This window comes from Corticium candelabrum, chromosome 16 (genome assembly GCF_963422355.1).
Source record: "Corticium candelabrum chromosome 16, ooCorCand1.1, whole genome shotgun sequence".
Classification (NCBI taxonomy): domain Eukaryota; kingdom Metazoa; phylum Porifera; class Homoscleromorpha; order Homosclerophorida; family Plakinidae; genus Corticium; species Corticium candelabrum.
This window is the reverse complement of record NC_085100.1, coordinates 4341489-4362693: the sequence shown is the minus strand read 5'-3', so window position 1 is coordinate 4362693 and position 21205 is coordinate 4341489. Positions and strand designations below refer to the sequence as shown.

General features: G+C 38.8%; 2 protein-coding genes across 2 annotated transcripts; one reads left to right on the top strand and one right to left on the bottom strand.

Moving 5' to 3' along the window:
* The first annotated feature begins 5405 nt into the window (after positions 1-5405).
* Positions 5406-21204, top strand: LOC134192047 (uncharacterized). The gene is made up of 6 exons (XM_062660721.1): positions 5406-5466; positions 10457-10567; positions 10621-10712; positions 17104-17136; positions 20760-20836; positions 20923-21204. Exons 1-6 carry the CDS (start codon positions 5410-5412, stop codon positions 21042-21044), a joined length of 492 nt encoding a protein of 163 aa, XP_062516705.1. The 5' UTR covers positions 5406-5409; the 3' UTR covers positions 21045-21204.
* Positions 17145-20743, bottom strand: LOC134192045 (uncharacterized). Its single transcript, XM_062660719.1, has 2 exons — positions 19844-20743; positions 17145-19304 (listed from the first exon to the last, which is right to left on the bottom strand). Exons 1-2 carry the CDS (start codon positions 19976-19978, stop codon positions 17484-17486), a joined length of 1956 nt encoding a protein of 651 aa, XP_062516703.1. The 5' UTR covers positions 19979-20743; the 3' UTR covers positions 17145-17483.
* Position 21205: the final 1 nt, after the last annotated feature.

The following is a 21205-nucleotide window of genomic DNA, read 5'->3' as shown; positions in this document are numbered from 1 at the left end:
GGAACCAAAACAATTGCGCTAACATGGTGATAGGTCTAGTAAGATTGTTTCTCACCCATTCATATGTCACTGTGGTATTGACTGGCTTAAGGCACAAGTGCTTATTGTGCTTAGGGTTATGTACAGTTAATTGCTACATTTGGGGTTGATAAAAGATAACCTTGATAATTGTTTGACATATTTGTCATGTCCTTATGATAGCTGTCATCTACAATTAATTGCTACATTAGGTGTTGATAAAAGATAGGCTTGATAATTGCCTGACTTATTTGTCATGTTCTTATGATAGCTGTGATGGACTATTTACTATAACTTAATTTGTTTACTCATTCTTCTTATATCTAATGTCCTGTGAATGTTGTTAAAAAGTGCTCTAACAAACATGGATATCGTAATGGCTTTTGGTTAGTTGCTGTGGTATGTACTGTACACCTATATGGGATCAACTACGGAATGGATCCATTAAATAGGACAAAAACGTATAGTTGCATCTTTTCGGGTTTACACACAGTAAACGTCTTGATGAAGGTGTGAGCTTAGTTGTACGACTTGATTGAAGTTGCTGGACTGTGAGGAGAACGTTCAATGGGGGACACTTTATTTATTCCACATCAAAGTGTCCAGTAGGTACATCTTGGCACAAGAGGCCTTACTCGTCAGTAAGTATTGTTTCAGGCAATGTATACTCAGACCAAAGCGACCTTGATGCACAGTACGGCAGTACATGTGCAACATGTGTCTAAGAACTGCGCATGTCAGAACAGTGACTGCCTGGGACTCTGAGGAAAGGCCTAAATATCTGCGAATTTTGGTTGTGTGCTTTGTGATTTCCTCGCAAAATTTGCAGAAATGTTATGATCGCAGAAGTATCCGGTTATACGGTATGTGGTGTTGACTTAGCATGATCACAATATCTGAAATGGGATGACATAATACTCTGCTATTGAAGGTGCAAGTTTGATCAGATAAATCTTTGTGGAGAAAATAGCAACCTGTAGTAGCATACTGCATGCGAATACTTGTAGGTTTTTAAGTATTTTGATCTACCTTGGTTGTAGCACCCCGCTATGCCTTAGGTAGGTGTGGTCACTAAGCTTAGAACATGAAGCCCAATCGACGAAGTGTTACTGAAAGCATGTCATCTTTCGCTAGGTCATGACTTTTATTGGCAGATTAAGTCTCACGTAGCCAGACCCTTTTCCGCTGCCTCATACTTCCGGGCGAGAAAGGTCTGGTGAACTTCCTTTGAAGTCAGGCGAACTAAATACTGGACTTGGTTTCTTAGACGCTTCACTAAAGATCAGATTGATATGCACGCCTTGCCTACCCCTCTACTTATCCTCTCTTGTTGCGTGATAGTCGTTTGTCATCTATAAAGAGACGCACTTGGAAACTACATATTCTTTGCTGTTAGTGAAACCTTCATTCGATCTCATGCAGTCATGATCGACATCTGACTTACACGTAGCATTCTGCGCTGTACTCTTGCTTGACAACAAAAACTGGGCCCATACATACTCGATGCTGTTTGACGTCCTACGCGACCGTAGAGACAGTCCAGATAGGTAGATATCTGGAAGGGCTTGGAGCTGATATCATCAAAACAAGATGATGCGTGCATACCAATATGGTCTCTAGTAAGCATCTAAGAACCGAACTTCTTCATCATTGAAGCACACAGTCTCGCTTTCTACAGCTGGTTGCCATAAACAAGAGAAGCTTGTAGCGGTTTGGAAACTGTACTTATACAATATCTGTGCATTGATCCCTAACAGTTTGACTGCTTTTATAGTTTCTTATCTTTGCTTTTTTGTTGCTTTATTGATATTAATTATTGGTTTAAAAATATTATTAGTAATTTACATAATGACATCATCCTGCTACACCTTGGAAAAAATTTTGGCAAAAACCCTGCCTTGTAGTCTCTCATCGTGTTTCCAGGAAGAGCCTTCTGGGGTGCTATTTTCTAATCGTTTCGTTAGTGGAACATTATTTGAGCACGGAGCTTTACTAGAGATCTTTCTGTGGATGTTTGGTAAGCTATGATGCTGAGATTGTATGCATACAATGCTGGACTACATAATCGGCAGTTGATTACCACCCGAAACAACACAGCTCACTCTATTGCTGACACTGAATACTATGCTGGGTTTATATCGTGATATTTATGCTGTCATGTTTGGAGTTGAGCATAAGTGGGTACTACAAAGAAATTCATTGAACAACACAACCATAGAGCTACAGCACAGCAGCCACTGGTGGATTTAGTATTAATCGTGTCACTATATGGATACTCAATGTGCGAGCCTTTGTTGGTGTCAAATGGAGCTTGAAAGTGTGTTCATGTCTGGTGCACTACGTTGTCTCTACTTGGGGCAAATGAGAGTTCACAGAAACCACTTGGAGCTGCCAAATTTAACCTGATGTGGAGAGTCACCAGCAATCTTAGTAAGTAATTGCTTTGTCTTCTTAACGTTCACGTCCACTGAGCATAAGGGAACCATTAGCATAATAATCAATTCTTTGATCATTTCAGTGTGAAGAGACTCTCAGTGTGAAGAGACTCTCAGTCTGGGTTAACAGTAGATGATATCCAGATAGGGAGCTGAAGACCAACTTCATTGTAGCTCTATGAAGTACCCGAGAGCCTACATGTTGTCAGGAAGTGCTTAAGTTAAACAAACTTGCGGACACAGATTTGGAAGACAATTGTCGGTAGAAGACTTGCATCTCTGTACTTGGTTCAAAATGTCCAACTTGGTTCAAAATATCCAAGCACAAAGAAAACTAAAACTGAGGACATCTGATATCGAAGTTTGATGGAAGCTGGCTAGTAATTTCAGAACTGATGATTTTCTTTACTATGTTTATTGTACATCATACCGAGTGATTGATACATGGCATTAAAAGCTGTGATTGGGAAAAGGAATGTAATTGTTTAGTTTGATCCTTAGTGTACACCATGAGTTATATCCAATTTGGGTTTGCTCTGACAGACAGTCAGAAACAGTCTATCGTAAAGCGTATCAAAAACGAATGGGACACAATCTCAGTTATCAGGAGGTGACATTCTGAATATCACCAAGATACAATGCAATAAAATCAGATATGCAAAACCAGAGGGTTACAATATTGAATTGAAGTTATCTGAATCACATATAGCAAACAATGGTGTAGTCATCAGTACTATTGCTGCTAAATTGTGCTTTATCTTGTTAAACACGTTCTTAGATATTCGGCACACTAGGTTTGGTTGCAGCATATGTTGTTCTTAGCGAAGCCACCAGTAGATCCATCAAGGGTCAAGGGGCAACTATGATGGACAGACTTGGTGTACTTGCAAGGATGCTGCTCGACAGTCTAGCGTCGCTTCTTGTACGAAAACTCTTTGGAGGTGCTAGAGAAATGGGATTTCTTGGTGCTATTGACAGAGGATTGAGACTGTCTGGTACCATGAGTGGACGAATGAGATTTGTCTGGTACTGTTGGCGGTGGTAAGAAGGTCGTGCAAGCCGATGACCAATTTAAATTGATCAGATATTGTTGAGTTAGGGTTTAGCCAGCTGTAAAGGGTCTTATAGCAAGGATAAGCTACCGGCAAATCCCAGAGACAATAAATCTCTTGTCGTAAACTTCAAAGACTACTTTGGTGGTAATGGCATTCATTGGTGGCCATCTACAATGACCCCAGAACGAGATGTGAAATACTTTGATAGTTTGGTATGTAACCACTGGACAGTGAGTGTCTACCAGTAGATGCAGAAGACAAGGCAAAGAATCTTGTGTAATTCTAGTATGCTACAGGACATCGACAGCATCTTATGTGTCTACTATTCAATAATTGCATCTACTTTATAATCCATCGCTGGGAGGATCATCCTATTCATGGCATTTTCTCAATGTCACCCAAATCTCTTCATCAGATTATGAACAACATGTGAGAGGTTATGTAGATCTATAGCACTGTGGCATCACACTGAAGTGCAGCAACGATCTAGAGGTGGATCTCACCCCTATGCTAACCAAGAACAACAGAATAGCCCTGATATCTACATGTCCTCATTGCAGAACAAATATGTGTAGAACTAGTAATCGAACCTGTGTTTACACTGTTGCTTCCACAGCTATGAGCCTTCTAAAACAATGATAAAATTGTTATGAAAAATTACGAATTTAGATGCTATTTTCTTTGTAAACGCTCTACTTGTGAAATCGATCTAAAATCGTACAAAGCAACTGTTGTTTCACGTAATCGCAAAGTCCATAAATAGTTTGTAGTTGTTGAATTATAGTAACAAGAGTTATCACATACAAGACGTAAACAATTGCTCATGGTTACGCAATGTTAGGTTTCTGTATAACTGTTGTAAACCAAGAAAGCGATTGATTTAGCAGTAGCAGACAGGTAAGTTCTGTTGTTTAGTTCCAACAAGACGTAATCGCAAACATGAACTGCACTGTTATGGTAAAATCTTTTCATCAACATTTTGCAGGTATGGTTGGCAGTTTGTCTATTGTCTCTGGTTGCCATGTACAACATAATCACAAATACTGCTTCTTGATTGGACCTTATTGAGGGTGTGACAAATTGTTGAACGTGACAGACATTGCTAGCCACATAGCCCGCAGACATGAAGTCAGTTCACCTTTATATACGTGAAGTTGCTACTTGCCAAGTTTCTTGACTTCTATAAGTCTCGTTTCTTGTGGTTCATAGCTGAATCATATCCATAAAGGTAGTAGCTGGAGAGGTAGGGTTTTTAGAATTCAGATCTCTCCAGAGCATTTCAATTGGATTTAAGTCAGTACTTTCTCTAAAACGGAGAAGTTTGTTTTCTGGAACCAAGAACAAGTGGAATTGTAAGGCTTTGGATTGTTATCTTGCTCGAACACCTACGTTGGATCAAGACGAAGCTGACAAACAGATGGAGCAACATTTGTGGCTAAAATTTCTTGATATTGAACAAAATTCATCCTTCTGTCCACGATAGCGAGGTTACCTGTGCCACATGCAGCGAAAAGCCCAGATCATATGCTGCTGCTTCTGTGCTTGACTGTGGGTACCATGTTCATTTTTGAAAAGCTGCATTCTTTTTGTGCTAAACGCAAAGAGCTCTGTTTTGCCAAATAGCTCAATTTTTGTTTCATCTATCCAAGAACATGCTCCTAAACTATTGTTGGTTTATCGACCTACTTGTTAGCAAACTATAAGACTCATTTGACGATGTTTTGAGTAGTAAAGATCTTGCTACTCGCACTTGAACCCTTCTTTGTTCAATGCTTGTCTGAGTATAGTTTGATGCATGTTGACTCCAGCAGCTTTCAGGGAGTATTGTACATTTCTATGATACTGGTAGAGTATTTGTGGTTTACAGAGAATTTTTCTGATGTTCCACGGAGACAACTTTGATGGATGACCAGATTGAGGCAGCGTCACTGTTGATCCCAGAGACCGCCCCTTGTAAGGTATTTATTGCACTGTTGAAGGATGAATGCTGAGATGTTTGCTGATCTCCTTGTAGCCCTTACTGTCGTGGTGGCACTGAAAAGTTTGTTTTTAAAGACACTCGGAAAGTTCCCTTTTTGAGGCATCCAGTGAGCCAATACACAAGGATTGCTTATGTTCAACATAACCTCCCGTTATGTACTGCGTTTTTTCTTTTCTAATAATTATTGTTAGTGAAATCGCAAAAAGGGATTAATCAATCATGTGTAAGTTCTCTTAATTAATCTAGACCAATGGACTGAAGCTTCTATGTAATTTCTAGAGGCCTTGGAGTTAGCATATCTTTTTGAGTTTTTCTTGCAAACCTAACTACTGTAAATCTACAAAATTTTGTAAGCGGAAAACTTTCGTAAGTGTTCAAATTTGCCATTTCATAAGCAAGCAACTTTCGCAAGCATTGATGAACATAGCCACTTTCTGTGCAGAACATCAACACGGAAAATCAAAACCTCATCACCATACGTAAGTATCTGCTAAGCGCCTACGCATGTGTACATTCTAGCAGTATCTCACAGATGTCCACGTGTGGACATGTAGACCAAAGCACCACAGCACCACGTGTCAATATCTAGGCATGTGTCCTGCCTCACATGTACAAGTGTCAGTCTGCTAGGCATGCATGTCACACGTGATAATTATTAGTATTATGCGAAGTGTTGCTAAAAACCGAGAGTGACAAAAAGTAGTAAGCATTTAACTTTAGTAAATCTGTGATTGCTTACAAAATTTACGAAAGTTAGATGCTTATGACATTTTGTTGATTTACAGTAGTCCTTTCTGGCCTTTTAATTACAGCCATTTTGACTGTTTTAATATAGGCTTACTTTGGAGCACTGCTGTAGCTGTTGTGCTAACATTCATCATGTGCCACCCACTTCATGCTTCAGTTGATATCGGCTTTCCACTCATAGTCGTACAATGTTATCATGATCCTTCTTGGCAGCCCAGGCTATGGCTGTGTCATTAGCAGTAGTCTCCAGATCGTGGATAAAATGCATGATATGTTTGTGATCTTTTTATGCAGCCTAATGCATGGCCCTGTTGAGGTAGTTATCCCCCCAGTCGAGACACAGCTGCATGGTGTTTACATGATTAGCCACTTGCGGTCATGGCCATGCCTCTTGTGTACCTTGGTTGCATTCCATTTGTTGTGGCACATATGCACAATGTGTTTATAACCAGTGCGTGTGGTGGTGACTGTGGCCTAGTTGATGGTGGTGATTCCTAGTTTGCTACATATGCACATGACGGACTCATGATCGTCACCTGCAGCCAAGACCAAGGCTTTGTTTGGAGTGATTGGATCTTTAGCTTGAGAGTGTTTGATACATCACCAGTACTTCCAAAGACTTTTTGAGTGTGTATAGGAAATCTCTCTAGGGTATCACTGTGGTGTTAAATTATAGATGCAAGCTGCAAAGATGGTACTGATAAAATTTTCTACATACATATGTAATAGAGTGTAATCCATGGTATATCTCTATGGTGTGGACCATCACTTAACATGGTTCTCTGAGATAAATGAAACTGAAAATGGACGTCCATCTGGGGTCCTGGACAGTCTGGGATGATTGTGGGAAATGGTTTCTCTTGTGTTGGTATTGAATTGCATGAGTATGCAATAGAAGGCATTGGGGTGTGGGAGTGGATGATCTGGGATGGGGTCGTTTCCCTGGTGTGGGGTGGCTTAGTACTTTGACCACTCATTTAATTTTCTTGTGATGTAACTTCAGAAACAATCTTTTTGAGTATTGGAAGAACTGTGCTATGATGGTTTGCATTGCCAGCTATACCAGCTAAGCCTGCTAGTAGTTCATTGAAATCTGGCACATAAAACTCAGAAGTGTTTAATTATACATACTAGTAGTTTGTTAGAAAATTATTGAATTCGGATCGAGCAACTAGATGTTGTTAATATAAGGTGCTGGAAGATTGTTGAATTCAGATTATTTTATTTGGGCTTTGACGATGTCATATTAGACATGTCTTATTTTCGATCAGTCAATTCCCTAGGAATTGCATAATGGATTTTAATGATTCCGGTGTATATATCTATCTATAGAAACTCATTTGTTTAATAGGACATTTACCTTTCTTGAACAGAATGTCTAGAGCATGCATGTTGTACTCCATTATTATAGACAAATGAGTTTCTATCCACAGGTGCATCTCGAGCACTGAGTAGGGTGCATACTTAAGACCATAGGATGGCCCAAGGAGTTCACAGGAATTTAACCAAATGATATCAGCAATTACTACTCGTCATTCAAATACCTAAGGTGTGTGATTGGAATGCCTTAGGAAGACAAATTCAGAAGAAGCGATCCAGAAGTCCCACCATATTATAAATAACAAGATTGCCAAATGGTAGCAGCAGTAATCACGTGTGATTTATTGCAGCTAAAAATATAGTATTGGAATGCCTACTAGGAAGAGCTCATATAGCAAATTTAGATAAAGTGGTTTATATACTATGATGGCATATTGCTGACTTTTTTTGGTATGTGGTAGTCACTTGCTATGGGTTTACTTTTCTTGGAATCACTAAAGCATGCAGCACTGTGTGCAGTTATGATACTGGGACTGTATTTGATGTAATTGATGCTTTTTAGTTAATCAGGGTTTGCTCAAAGGGGCAGAGCATTTTTAAGGCGAGGCAGAGTGCCCTGAAAGTGGGTCAGGGTATTGTGCCTTGCCAAAAAATCTAGTTGGAACACTGTATTGGTCATTATTTGTGTAGTGGCTTCTGCTTGTTTGCTAGTGGCAAAGAGGAGTTAGTATTTCTCTTGTCTGCATCCTGAGTGCACACATACATTTCATGTTTCTAGGCAGTGAATTGAACTGGCTTCAATCATAGCTGTTACAGTTTACTGTCTTTAGGACATGCCACAACATGTTTTAATAACTAAGTGATAAAGAGCAACTGAAGTGGTTCATTGCACTTGTACTGAAGTATTTATGAGGGATAATCACATTACTGTGACAGTGTGGTTTATTTTCTTTTAGTAAAAAGACTCTAATCTTTTCACCATCCAAGATAGAAGACATAATCTTGTTTTACTTTCATAACTTTTACTAAGTGATAAAGAGCAACAGAAGTTGTTTTTTTCACTTTTACTGAACTATGTATGAGGGATAATCACATTAGTATGACTGGGTGGTTTTTTCTTTTAGTAACAATCCTCTAATCTTTTAACCACCCAAGGTAGAAGACAGAATCTGGTTATACTTGCATAACCATTACTGTTCTCGTTTACTTAGGTATTACAAGAAGCATCTTATTACAGTAACAGAGTTAAATGTAGAACAACTGGAAACAACAAACCAATTGTATTAAGATGTTTATGGATTTGGTAAGTTCTAAAAGTCTCTGAAGATTCTAGTGATTGACAACTTAAGTTCATACATTAATTTTGGAAAGCATTGTGTGAGAACCTCCCTGGACATTGCTAATAGCTTTGTTTGTTTTGGTTTCAGTGTTTAAGATGCTTCTTGAAAGCTTTTGGTTTGCTATAGGTTTCATTAAATGTGCTTAAAATCTTGCACTTAAGATAAAATGATTAGACATGGTGGGAGTTCTTCTATTTGTTTCATTATTCAGAATTCAGAAAGACTGTTTGTTGTAGAATCTAGGTTGTGATGGTAGAAAGTCAATAACATAGAAATACAGCCATTTTATTGAAAGTAAACAGTTTGGTTGCATGAAACCATAAACGTAGATTTGCAGTCTGGAACCAAATTAAGGAACTACTGTACTATGGTTATTATTATGATAGAAATATGGTTAATTTTTAGTAAGCTAATTTATGGTGAAAGTGACTTCATGGAAGAAAAGTTTAGAGTGAGATATGGATCTGCGTTTTTCTACTGAGCATTTTAAGGAATTGAGATTAATTAAGAAACAAACCATTTTAACAGATAAGAAGTAGATACATCAGTGGCTACCGTAATGTGTATGGTTTTGGGCTTGCAGCGAGTATGCTCAGGAACACTGTTAGCTTGAAACAAGTAACTAAAGGGTAAGCATCTTGAATTATCATCGAATCATTTGTGAATTCAGCTCATCTTGGAATGGTCTAACTTTCCATAACTGTGTGTCTTCAGAATATGAATTATTTTGCATAACTATATAGTTTAGTGATGTAAAATGTAGAATCAATGAGCGTCACATCATGGCAAGGCTTTGTCACCTAAGTCACTGGAACAAGAATATGACTGAATTTTTAGTGTGCAATATTTGTATTTGGTTGTACATAGCAACCACAGACATTGGATGAACCGCCAATCATAACGCCAATGTCTATGAATTGGTTTCTTACCAGGATAGTATAGTTCAGGATTTCCATTACTGGGTCCTGTTGGAAATAAGCAGCACAGCTTACCTTCTTTAACTGCTAACATGAAATCAGTCGCTTTCTTGACTTACTATGTTTATATGGAAACTTAAACTTAGCCAGGAGTGACATTTATGTCCTGTATGTAATAAGTCTTCTTACTTTGATGATTACAGACTATTTTAGCAGTGTTACAGACTTTGTGGTTCTGTGAAACAACAGTGGTTTTGTACGACACTTAGATAGATTTTACAAGTCCCACGTTTAGAAGCTAAATGGCATCTAAATTCGTAATACTTTGTGATAATTTTTTCGTGGTTTTCAGAAGGATGTAGCTGTGTGGAAGCAAGGATATAATCATAGCTTCAGTTACTAGTTTATAGAGAATTCTGTGCTACAACAGTGTTGGCTGCAGATGATTGGAATTAGATGGCATAATCTTGTGTAGTTGAAATTTGCTTTTTATGGATACTAGTTGCAATTGTACGTGGTGCTATTAGCAGTGCTGATCAAAAGCAATGAGGAAGGATTGCTCACATGTATTGTGCATTGTAATAGATAGGTAGTAATACCAAACATCAAATTTGGGCAATGAAGTTGCTTTGTTATGTTTTAGTTGCGGAGGATTGTGAGGCCATACCCTGAGTTTCCATCTAAACGTTTGGTGAAGAAGTCTGACCCAAAAGTTGTACAGTATCGACGAAAAGGACTTGAAATTTACATCCAGGTAACTGTTTGGTAGTTATTGGTGTTCTTTTGGTAACTAATTGAATTGTGTAGGGTCTTGTTGAAGTGTTGCCAGTGCATCAGTTAGTGTTGGAATTTTTGCAGTTGGGAGATGTCAGTGAAGAGTATGATGAAATAGACTATGAGTAAGATATTGTCATGTACTATTGTGATGTTTGGGCTTTTATTCTTTCTTAGAATGGTACAATGTTGATGTCTAGCTAATTACTCAGCAGGTATTTAGTTTGTGTTTAAGGATATGGCTTAATGTCTTTTAGATTTTTAAGTGACCCTGTTGGTAGGTGGTTGAACTTTTTATGCTTGACGTGTTTTTAGTGCTTATTGTTTCTGGAAATTATATGTATTTTCTTGTAGTTGCTGTAACTTAGTTGATTACCGTTCTGATAGTAATTACAAATGTTATCTGTTTAAGTTGACAGGTTACTAGTAAGTCACTGTGGCATTTAATGTTCAGGGGTCTCTCTGCCTTTTCTGTCTACTTTGCTATTGCTCTCGCATTGACAAACTGTATATGTATGCTGTATTTAGCATGTGGTGGTTCCATTTTGTGGACATATTAAGCATATTAGCAACTTTGACTGTTAGTGCAGCTCTGTAGGGTCTCTCCTTTAGCTATCTTCTTTTGACTGTGCATTTCGTGCATTTGTCAGGCAGTTGTTGGTGCAAATATTTTTGGCTGTGGTTTTTAATTAATATTGTTGCATCGTAATTACTCATGCTGTTGAGCTATTCTTTGAACGTGCTATTTTCATTGTCTTTCATGTTGTCAGCTTTCTTTTATTTAATAAGATATTAGAAGAAATGTAAAAACCAACATGTGATCAAGTCATGTGAAACATCAGAACGGTTACCTTAGTTTGCAAAACAATAGCTATACAAACCAAGGTATTATTGTTAGTAAAGACCTCATTATTTTCAGACAAACTATCAATGAACTGTCCAGAGGAGAGTGTAGTGAGATTACATTTACTGTCACTGCTGAAGAAAAGGAATGCTTGTTGAGCTTGCTGAGCTAAAGTCAGTAACAAATCCTAATGAGTGCTCCACGATTTCTTCTCAATTGACACGCAGAAGAGAGTTCTTTTTGGAAATCCACACTTTGCTGCTGGCTTTAGCTTTGGCGCATTTGCATTTGACAATGCCTTGTAATTTAGTCTGTTAAAGACACAGCACACAGAGGGAGGTAAGACAATGCTGCTGCAATGGCACAGATTGTGATACACAATACAGTAGACTTATAGCTTGTCTACACGAGCACTTGTAACTTGGCCAACATGGTTCAGCACAGTTCAGCTTGCTTTTGAAATGTGTAAATGCAGGCCAAGCCGGGCTGAACCAGAAGGGCCCACCTTAAACTGCCAGCACAGTTTGGCTTGGCTTGGCTCATATTCACTACATAAACGGCACCAACTGTCAAACTGTACAGTGTAGTGTTACATAGCTACATGTAGACCCTCACTTCCACGTCATACCCACGTAGACAAACTTTCTTACGCCACACAGGGCAAGCGTTTCTGATGTACATGTGACTGTACATAGCTAGCGTGCATAGCAACAGACACCTACTAAATGAGTTGGCTTGCTTTTTCTTAATGCTGTGTGAACGGGGCTGACTCAGCTCTCTGGCATGGGTTGGCTCAACTCGGTTTGGAACAAACACATCAACCCTACATCCATTCTACTACTGACTGATTTGTCTTTAATGACAAATCAAAACAACGGCAATTGTTTTTACAGGAAGAGAGAGGAATGGTTTAGAAACTCCATACTTCCACCCAAGGACATGCACTTAGAAGTTGTTTGTCAGTGAGCTGATAGATGTTTTGCAAAATCAGAGTATTACCAGTGTCCTTCTGCCACAGTTGCTGAGTCAATAAGTGATGACTTAGCTAGGATCACCTGTGATAGATGGTTGACAGATGGAATGCTAGGAGCGTGTTAGTGACGTTCTTAACCAGTCATGCAGCAACATAGTCTTTTTTGTTTTTTCGGAGGCCAACAAGATGGCACTATACAGAGTTTAATTTACAACACAATAGCCACCAAGCAAGAAACCATCCAGAAATTGTGACAATCTTAAATGCCAAAATTGATGGAGAAACTAAATTGGTCATCTGTTGCCATTTCTTCTCTTATTTTCAGTGTAAACCACTGAGTATTTGTTATTGACATATGCCATCAGAAACCTCTTGCTGTGTGACTCACTGGGATATCCATTACTGTATAATTTTAAAATTGAGATTGACTCTTTTTTACAGCATCTGCACAATGTCCTGTCCTGATCCAAACAGTGGACTACCCTGTTCAACTGATGCACAAGATCAACTTTCATTTTATGGGAAGGCACCAAGACAGACAATGCCTCTTGAAGGAAGTGAAATCATTATGAGTATTTACAAAATTTAAAGAAGCTGTCATGGGAAAGTATGCAGACTTGCAAGTTCTAGTCACATTTCAACAACAGTCCAACTTTGTAAAATACTTGGAGACTATTTGGCACTGCGTTGAAAAGAATGGGCTGCCAGCTATCGAATAGGATTGACTCAGCACAAGAGAAAATAATAGTAAAAACAACTATGCTGAAGTATGATTTCACATTTGAAAGATAGCATTATTTCTGCCAGAGGACTAAGCATTTAATTTGATACAACTATTTCAATTCATTACAGTTAATTTAGAACTAGACTATGTATGAGGTACGACTGCTAAACATGGGCCACAGTAGGTGTGACCTTGCATTGTCTGTTTGATTTTATGGCTGAGGCGGTGAAAACATTGACAGTGCAGCAATAACAGAAGTAGATGGTATCTCAGGATTTTACTTAGTTCCAAGCCTTTCAAATTCACTACAGTTTCATGCTGTTGACATCAACTTTGGTGTATTCTTGTCCAAAGGGTATTAATGGATGGCCTTGTCATCACCAAGCAGCAATCATCATGCAATACAAGCTATCTAGCATCAAATACATTCCATACTATTCAGCTTCAACACAACAAGAGTTCGTAACTGTTGCACAAGGAGCTCACAAAAAAATAATTTTTGTGTAAGCATCTATGAAGTGAATGCAAATTTAACTTGACAAGAGACAGTCAAAGTCCCAAGTCAGAACTGACAGATACCACTCTTGCTGTGAAGTTGCCTTTGTCAGTCAAAAACGTATGCTCCAATCTTTGCTTTGACAGAGACTGCAATGATAACAGTGGAAAGGGTACATTTAGTCCCGATATTAGTGTAGTGTGGAACAACTTAGACTGTGTTGGTCAAGACTGTAAATCAAGACTGCGCTAGACATCATGATGTCTGATACACATACAGTATCAAGGAAAGCTAATTTTGCAAGAAGTACTGGACATTGAAGATGTCCACAATGCTAGCAACTAGTTTACACTAATTGCAAAACCACACTTTCCTTCTAAAGCACAGAAAAATGTAATTCTTAAACAGTACAATTGGTACAGATTAGTACTCAATGGTTGGTGTGCACCATATGGCATTTATTTGAGGGTATGGTAACAATAACACATGATTGTTTATAGTGTTACAAGCAGTTGAGGTGGCATGTAGTTTAGGTCCATATTGAGAGCTCTGTGATGTTGATGTTGTCACGTACTGTGATAGTGTAGTGGAAGGAGCAGGAAGCTTGTAATATTTGTATTTTGTCAGACTGCTAAGGAAGTTGGGTTTGCATGGCTAGCAGTGAAGTTGGGATTGGCTAGCAGTGAAGTTGGGATTGGCTAGCAATGGAACAATCGTCAATGGGTGTGGAACAGCTAGGTTAGCATACTAAAAACAATTACTTATATTTTACTGATAATGAGTTGTTCTTGAATTTGCTTGATTTTGGCTCTCATGTTTTTTGCTTCCTCCATGGTTTAGTTTGGTAGACCTTTTGAAGGATTCTAACCAAGCTGAAAGCAAATATAGTTATCCAGGGAAACTCTATCTGCTTTTTTTCCTGACAGGAGAGTCAAGATATTTCAAGTGTCTGTTAGGCATGGATGTACTCTACAGCTCTCACAGAAGGGTACTTTTAGCTTAAGCAATCAATACCTTTGTGTTTGAATATGCATTGCTGGATGCTTGTCTTATCATCACGTGTTTTTGAATAAATAAAATTGCAGTATATTGAAAAACTGTGTAAGTAGAACGTCAGGTGTGACTTACTGTTCTTCTTGAAATAAGAATATAGACTGAGTTGAGTAAACATTATATGTCAGTAGTGTTTATGTATTCCTGGTCTGTAAATTCGAGTTGTTTGTATGAGTAAGCAATTAGTGTAAGTCACTTCCATTATCATTGTTAGACAAATAAACATACCGAAGGGAACATTGGTGAAATGAACAGAATAGCATTACAATATACATGCTGTATTATTAAACTTTTGTTGGTGTTGGTTAGATTGTTATTGGGTGAAATTTAGTTTATGCCTTTGCAGTGGAATGTATCCTTGGATAACTAAACTTGTTGGTTATAGTTGTGTTGGCTGTTCTATCAGTACTAAAGTGTCAGATAGACAAAGCTTAGACAGATTTTTAATTGAAGCTGTGACCTTTTGTTTTGTGATTGAATATTTGCTTTGCTGTACATTGATTTTTCCAAGTTTATATGAAATAATTGACTAGTTAACAGTATGTTTAGGTTAACTGTATGTTAGGGTGTTGTTTGCATGTAATGTGCGTTACTGTCGGTGTCAGCTAGGGCATGCAATCCAGAAACACCTTGTCTCACATGTATCGATGAATATTTCTAACTGTTCAACATTATTGCTTTTATTGAATGTGAGCTAGTCTTTGGATACCATGCCATTATGCTTGATGTAGCCAGGATGCTTAACCTCAGGAACAGGGATAACATTGTCACTGCAGCTCACTCAAATTTTAGTTTCAAATGTTGGTTGGATGTTAGATAGAGAGGGTATACGTATAGCTCTCTTAGTAAAATTTTCTATGTAGTTTGTGGCAAGATGAAGATAATTCAGTTTTTGGTGAGAAGAGAAGCTACATGGTTTCTGTAGCTTTGCCATGAGTGTTGTTTTACAAGTAATGTCAAATGGTGGAGTGGGAGATGCCTGACCTTGTGCAACAAACAATTAAATGAGAGACAACAACAGCTTAATCCTTGGTAGGTATCAGAACTATTGGTGCATACAGCACAGTGTGTTGAGTCTTGGACTATGTTACATCAAGATCTGTTACTGTGCTTTGCACTATGTTTTGACGGATGATGAAATCCTTTTAAGATTGTGGTTTGAATTTCTGGACAGTTCCATTGGTTGTTTTGACGTTAGGACAGAGATACGGGTGGTCATCAGCTGTGGAGCACAGTGAATACCTCAAATGCTATTGATATTTACAGATAATTTGTTGTAAATGTTATGATGCTAATTAACTATATATCCTACCAATGGAAGGACCTTCTAGTGTCTTTGGTAATGCTTGTGATAGCATTGACTGTATCTTGCTTGTGTAATCTTCTTCCATCATTTCGATGCAAAGTGCTATTGGATTTTGCTGACATCTTACTTGATTCTAGAATTTGAAGCCGATGATGTAAACACATATACAGCGACTGCACTGTTTGTTATATGCATTTTGATTAATCTCATAGTTTGTGCACTTGTCCAAGAGGTACTAGGACTTGGTGTTTCGACTGATTTATAATGCATTTAAACATGAAGAGGCTTCTGGAGCCAGTCTCATTGTATAGGGTCAAGGTTTGCTTTGTTGCCGGGGTAACAATACATCAACACTGTTGTGCTAGATCTTCATGAGCAATAGTTGAATGACATCCAATTATTTCTAGTTTTATAACTGTACTATGGCATGAAGTTACTTGCCATTTTTGTATCATATTGTGTTTACTTGTCCCAGGCATTAGTAAGCATGAAGGGTGCCGTCGTTCTATAAATTGCGAATGAAATAGACTAGTTGGTGTTGTTGCAATGTTGTTCCAATGGCTTTAAATGGATTAATCTGATATTAGCTAAGCACTGTGTAGTAGATTGGATGTTGTACTCATATTGGTTTGTACTGTTGAAGCTGTGTAATGTGGTATAATCAAACCAATTGCTAAGATAGTTGTGCTACATTTATAGCTGCTTGTGTCGATTCTAGTGCCACCGCTCTGTTCTACATTTGTTAGTCTGGAAATTAGTGCTGTGAATTCTACATGCAATGGGCCTTCCATGAATTCTTCATAGGTTGTTCTTGTAATTTGCCTCAAGGATGAGTGTTTGATGGTAAAGTAATTGCCGACACATCTCTAATGTGTCAAGTTTGAATCTTGTTAGTTATACGATGTATGTGGAATGTAGTTAGTAACTCTTGACCGTTTCCTTGATGTGTGGAGTAGGGTTCAACTGCTATAGATGTTATGCATGGGCTATTAGTTGCTTGTATGTATCCATGCATGCTATGCAAAGACGCAGAATGAGCGAAACGTTTTAAAATTAATTAATTAAGAGCATGCGATCTATATAGACATGTTGAAAGGCTACACTGTTTTTTCATTTACAGAGAATTTGCGTCTTTGAGGAAGTCTCCAGCCAGGTAAGCAAGAATCCTTAGTCAGAAACCTTACTTGTTGTTCGACAAGATGTTGCATGCATAGAAGAGATGGACTGTTAGTTCCAGTATGAGTAAGGTTTGATTGTAATGGCTTAATTGCTTATAACGCAAGTATAGTATAGTACTTATTCCAATTCAGTAGCAACAGCATCAACACTATATGATGCTTCTACACTCTGTCTCTCTTCCTGTATATATATACTATATATATACGCATATATGGTATAATGTATAGTCTTCACATCTAATAAATAACGACATCAGTCAATGCATAACTACACCAGGCACATTATCAACATACCTGATGGTATGCATAATTGCAATAGATCTTATAGTGAGAAGTTCATGGGTGATATCTCAACCAGTTGAGCAAGTCCCCATGCTGCATTGCTGCAAAGGTGACCAAACATGTTGAGTGTAGTTAGGCGAAGCTTGCTTGCATTTTTCACAGGTACAAGGAGTTCGTGCACAGAATCCATTGTAGCTACATATTTATCAAACACAGGACTGTGACTATTATCGAGGTAGATTTGGAAGATGCTGCCTGTTGTGTTTCTGCAACCTGAATTCACATCAATTCCAATAATTACAGAGAAAGCATTAAAATGGAATCCATGTTCTCTGAATGCATTCAAATTGAATGTCATACTGGAAGGTGAGTATGCCCCAATTCCGAAGTTGCAATCTAATATTTGCACAGAGCCATGGCTAGATTCAAAGAGTGGTGCATGTTTAAACCTGATGTTATTTCTGCCATCTTTCCATCCTCCTGGCCTATCTGCTCCTATTCCCCACCTCTGGTGATGTAGTGTGAAGAAAGGTTCATTGCTCTTGTATGTTACCTGAGCTGAGCAGACACCTATGAAGCAACTGAGGTAGATATGACCATGTTCAGCTGCTTCCTGGCATTTCTTGTGGCATTTTTCAAATTGGTATGGCTTGGATCCTTCGAGATGGGCATTCTTCCATATTGCAACTGCACACACGTCATTGCTAGTGCCGTTGACAGTCAAAGCTATTCTTGATCCTTGAGACACATCAAGGACTACTTCGACCTCACTTTGATCACCGGATGTTAGCTCATGGAATGTTCGCTTGTAAATATTAGTACGGTCTAAAGTTGCTTCAAAAATTATGTTTATTCCACGTTTTGGTCGTACACTTGCATTCATTTGTGAACAACGTGCTATTACTGACAGATTGGTCTTGAGAATGTCTGCTTTGTACCCAAGCTGTCGTATTTCCGTGAGATTGAAGGAAACTGTACCTCCTGTTGTCATAGTGATACCTCTGGCTGTTATTATCTTTTTTTCATCTGACTCAGTATGGCATGGATAGTCAACACATATTTGGGTATCACTTCTGTCTTTCTCTAGTCTCATAATGTCCTTGACTTTCTTGTGAACCTCTTGTCCCGGGCAACTGCCCATGACACAGCTGAGTGGTAGCTTCTGGCTGTGTGCCCGAATGGTACAATGACCAAGGCATGAAGGAAACAGAGGAATTCCATCAGTTAGTTTAGCTTCACCCCAAGCACTATAATGGCAATTGTTTGCTTTGCTACTGTTTGATGGAACAATTGAAAGCTCAAGATGCGATGCTTGTTTTACTCTGTACAAGATCTCTTTGCTTTTCAGTTTTCCCACCCTCGTGATCAGAGGCTCATATCTGTCAGTAGAAATCTTTACCATAAGTCTTTGAACGCTGCAGTTACCAGGAGCAGCTGAATCCATACCAACTCTAGCAGAAAAGTAATCAAATCGGAAGCCTTGCTTTCGAAGATTTTTGAGATTGATTGTCAATACAGCTTCCCCTTTGACTCCGATTCCTCGTTGGAAAGTACCAGTGTCATGAAAAGCAATAGCTCGAGGTTGGCCTGCTTTTCTAGCTACAGCAGAGTAGTCAGGTACAAGCTGATTGATGTCTGTTCTTGGACTGGTTGTTAGAATATCAGAGGATCTGCTTGATTGAGACTTGATTCCACAGCCAGACAGGAAGCAACTGAGATAGAGATTGCCGCTTGACGCAATCTCTTGAGCGCAACTGCGTTGGCAGCTATCAAAACAGTGCATAGGGGTGTCCCTAATAGTATCTGCGTTGTTAGGATAGAGGCATGTCTTGTTCTGCTCAACTTGAATGGAGAATAGTGCCTGTAAAAAGCAAACATTTTCAAAGTTGGATATTAGCCTATTATATTTTCACTAAAAATTTAGACACAATAGGAAGAATTAGCACTATTGATGACAGGCAACCCGCGGTGGTCTCTGTGCATCTAGCCAGATCTGTCTTAGCTAACATCAACAAAGTCATCCGCGCCATCACCAAAGAAAATAAATTGCACGTGAGGTATATAATGCGAGAGTTGCAGTAGCGCAGACAACGCGGTTCTATTCTACGCAGAGGTGTACCTGATTCCGACGAAAAACCACTTTCCGTTGGAGATGCTAATGAATACCGCTCTGTTTGTCTAGAGCATTACGTTAGCCGCGTTTTCCTCTGTCGTACAGGTTGTGCACTCGTCTCGCGTCTATGCATGTACGCATCGGCGCGGTTTCTACGTAAGTGCTATTTGGCCACCGGAACGCAAATTCGACAAGTACGTAGATCGTGGGGCGGGCCTTATTACGATCGGATGCACGTCAAAGGCTGTAGCTCAAATGTACTATAGACAGGAACCGTAGCAACGTACCCGACGGTTGATCCTCTCTGCCGGCAGTCTCATTCTCGTTCTCGCGACCGATTCGAACGGCGTGCTTGCTTCACTTGCAGTCGTGTGGAGAACCGTGCAAGCTGCGGTGATGACCACCAGGGGGACTGCCATCATGCTGTACTGGGTTGCAGTTGCTGCACTGTGGTTGCATAAATGCGGCAGTGGTCTTATAGAATTTTGACGTGTGGGTGGTGGCCTTGCAAATTGCGTTCTAGGTTCTAATTCCAAAGAATCTGAAGATGAATGATTTTAGGAACAATTAGGTTGATGCTCATGTATTATGCATAACGGTAATCACACAACGAAGTCAGATGTGGTGCTTCTGATATAATTTGTATAGATACAGACAGCTAGACTATGACTACACAGTTGTGCTGGGCATTTCCTTTGTGGCCATTACTTTGGTGGATTTGCCAAAAAGAGAAGTTTTCACGTGCATGTCATTATATTGGTGATAATGTTACTTAATTGTAGGCAGTCTACCCCATTTTTGGGTATAAACTGGATGTTCATATGTAGGTAGATCTCAAGGTTACTGTATTTGTTTTCTTTTAGTCTTTGCTGTGTTCTAAGTGGTCATTTCTGGGAATGCTTGAGGTCTCTTTCTGGAGAAGCCTAACTGCTTGATACTTGTATACTAGATAGAAGCTAGGTTAGTTAGTTAATGTCATTACCTAATAACTGGCTTTTGTCTTCTGACTCTATCTATACCTAACATTCTTGACTGTTTAGCTGACCTATCAATGTTTAATTAATTAAAGCTATTGTTAATAAAGGTTTGTAGCGGGCAACTGTAACTATCCCTTTGCCTGCAATGTTATGACTTTCAGCTCTCTAGGTTATAGATTCATATTTGGGCAAACCAGTTAATACCATCCTTTGTTTACCCGTCTAGATATACTCATTTTCCAGTCCTAAGGATGTGTTCCTATCAACCACAAAGAGATGCCAGCTGTGATATGAAGTTTGAAGGCAAGTGGTTTGACCACAGAAGCCCACAAGAATGTGTACACACAGGAACATACCGATAATTTGTTTTCTTTATGTTTCTAATGCAGAACCGGGATTTTCGGATGCAAGCACCAGTGCAGCGGCAATCGAAGATGCAAAGAGTGATGTAGATTTGGGTGATATTGTGACAAAAGGAGTCGTATGGGGACTGAGGAACAAAGCATCATGATAGTGGTAGAAGATTGACATGTAAAGGATAGACGTGACTCTGTCAATGTCATTATAACATTCTTTGAAAGACAAGTACTCAAGATGAACTGATATCATAAATAGCATGCAATTATAATGAATACAACTAGTGTGCAAAAGGTATCTTTAATGAAATAATGT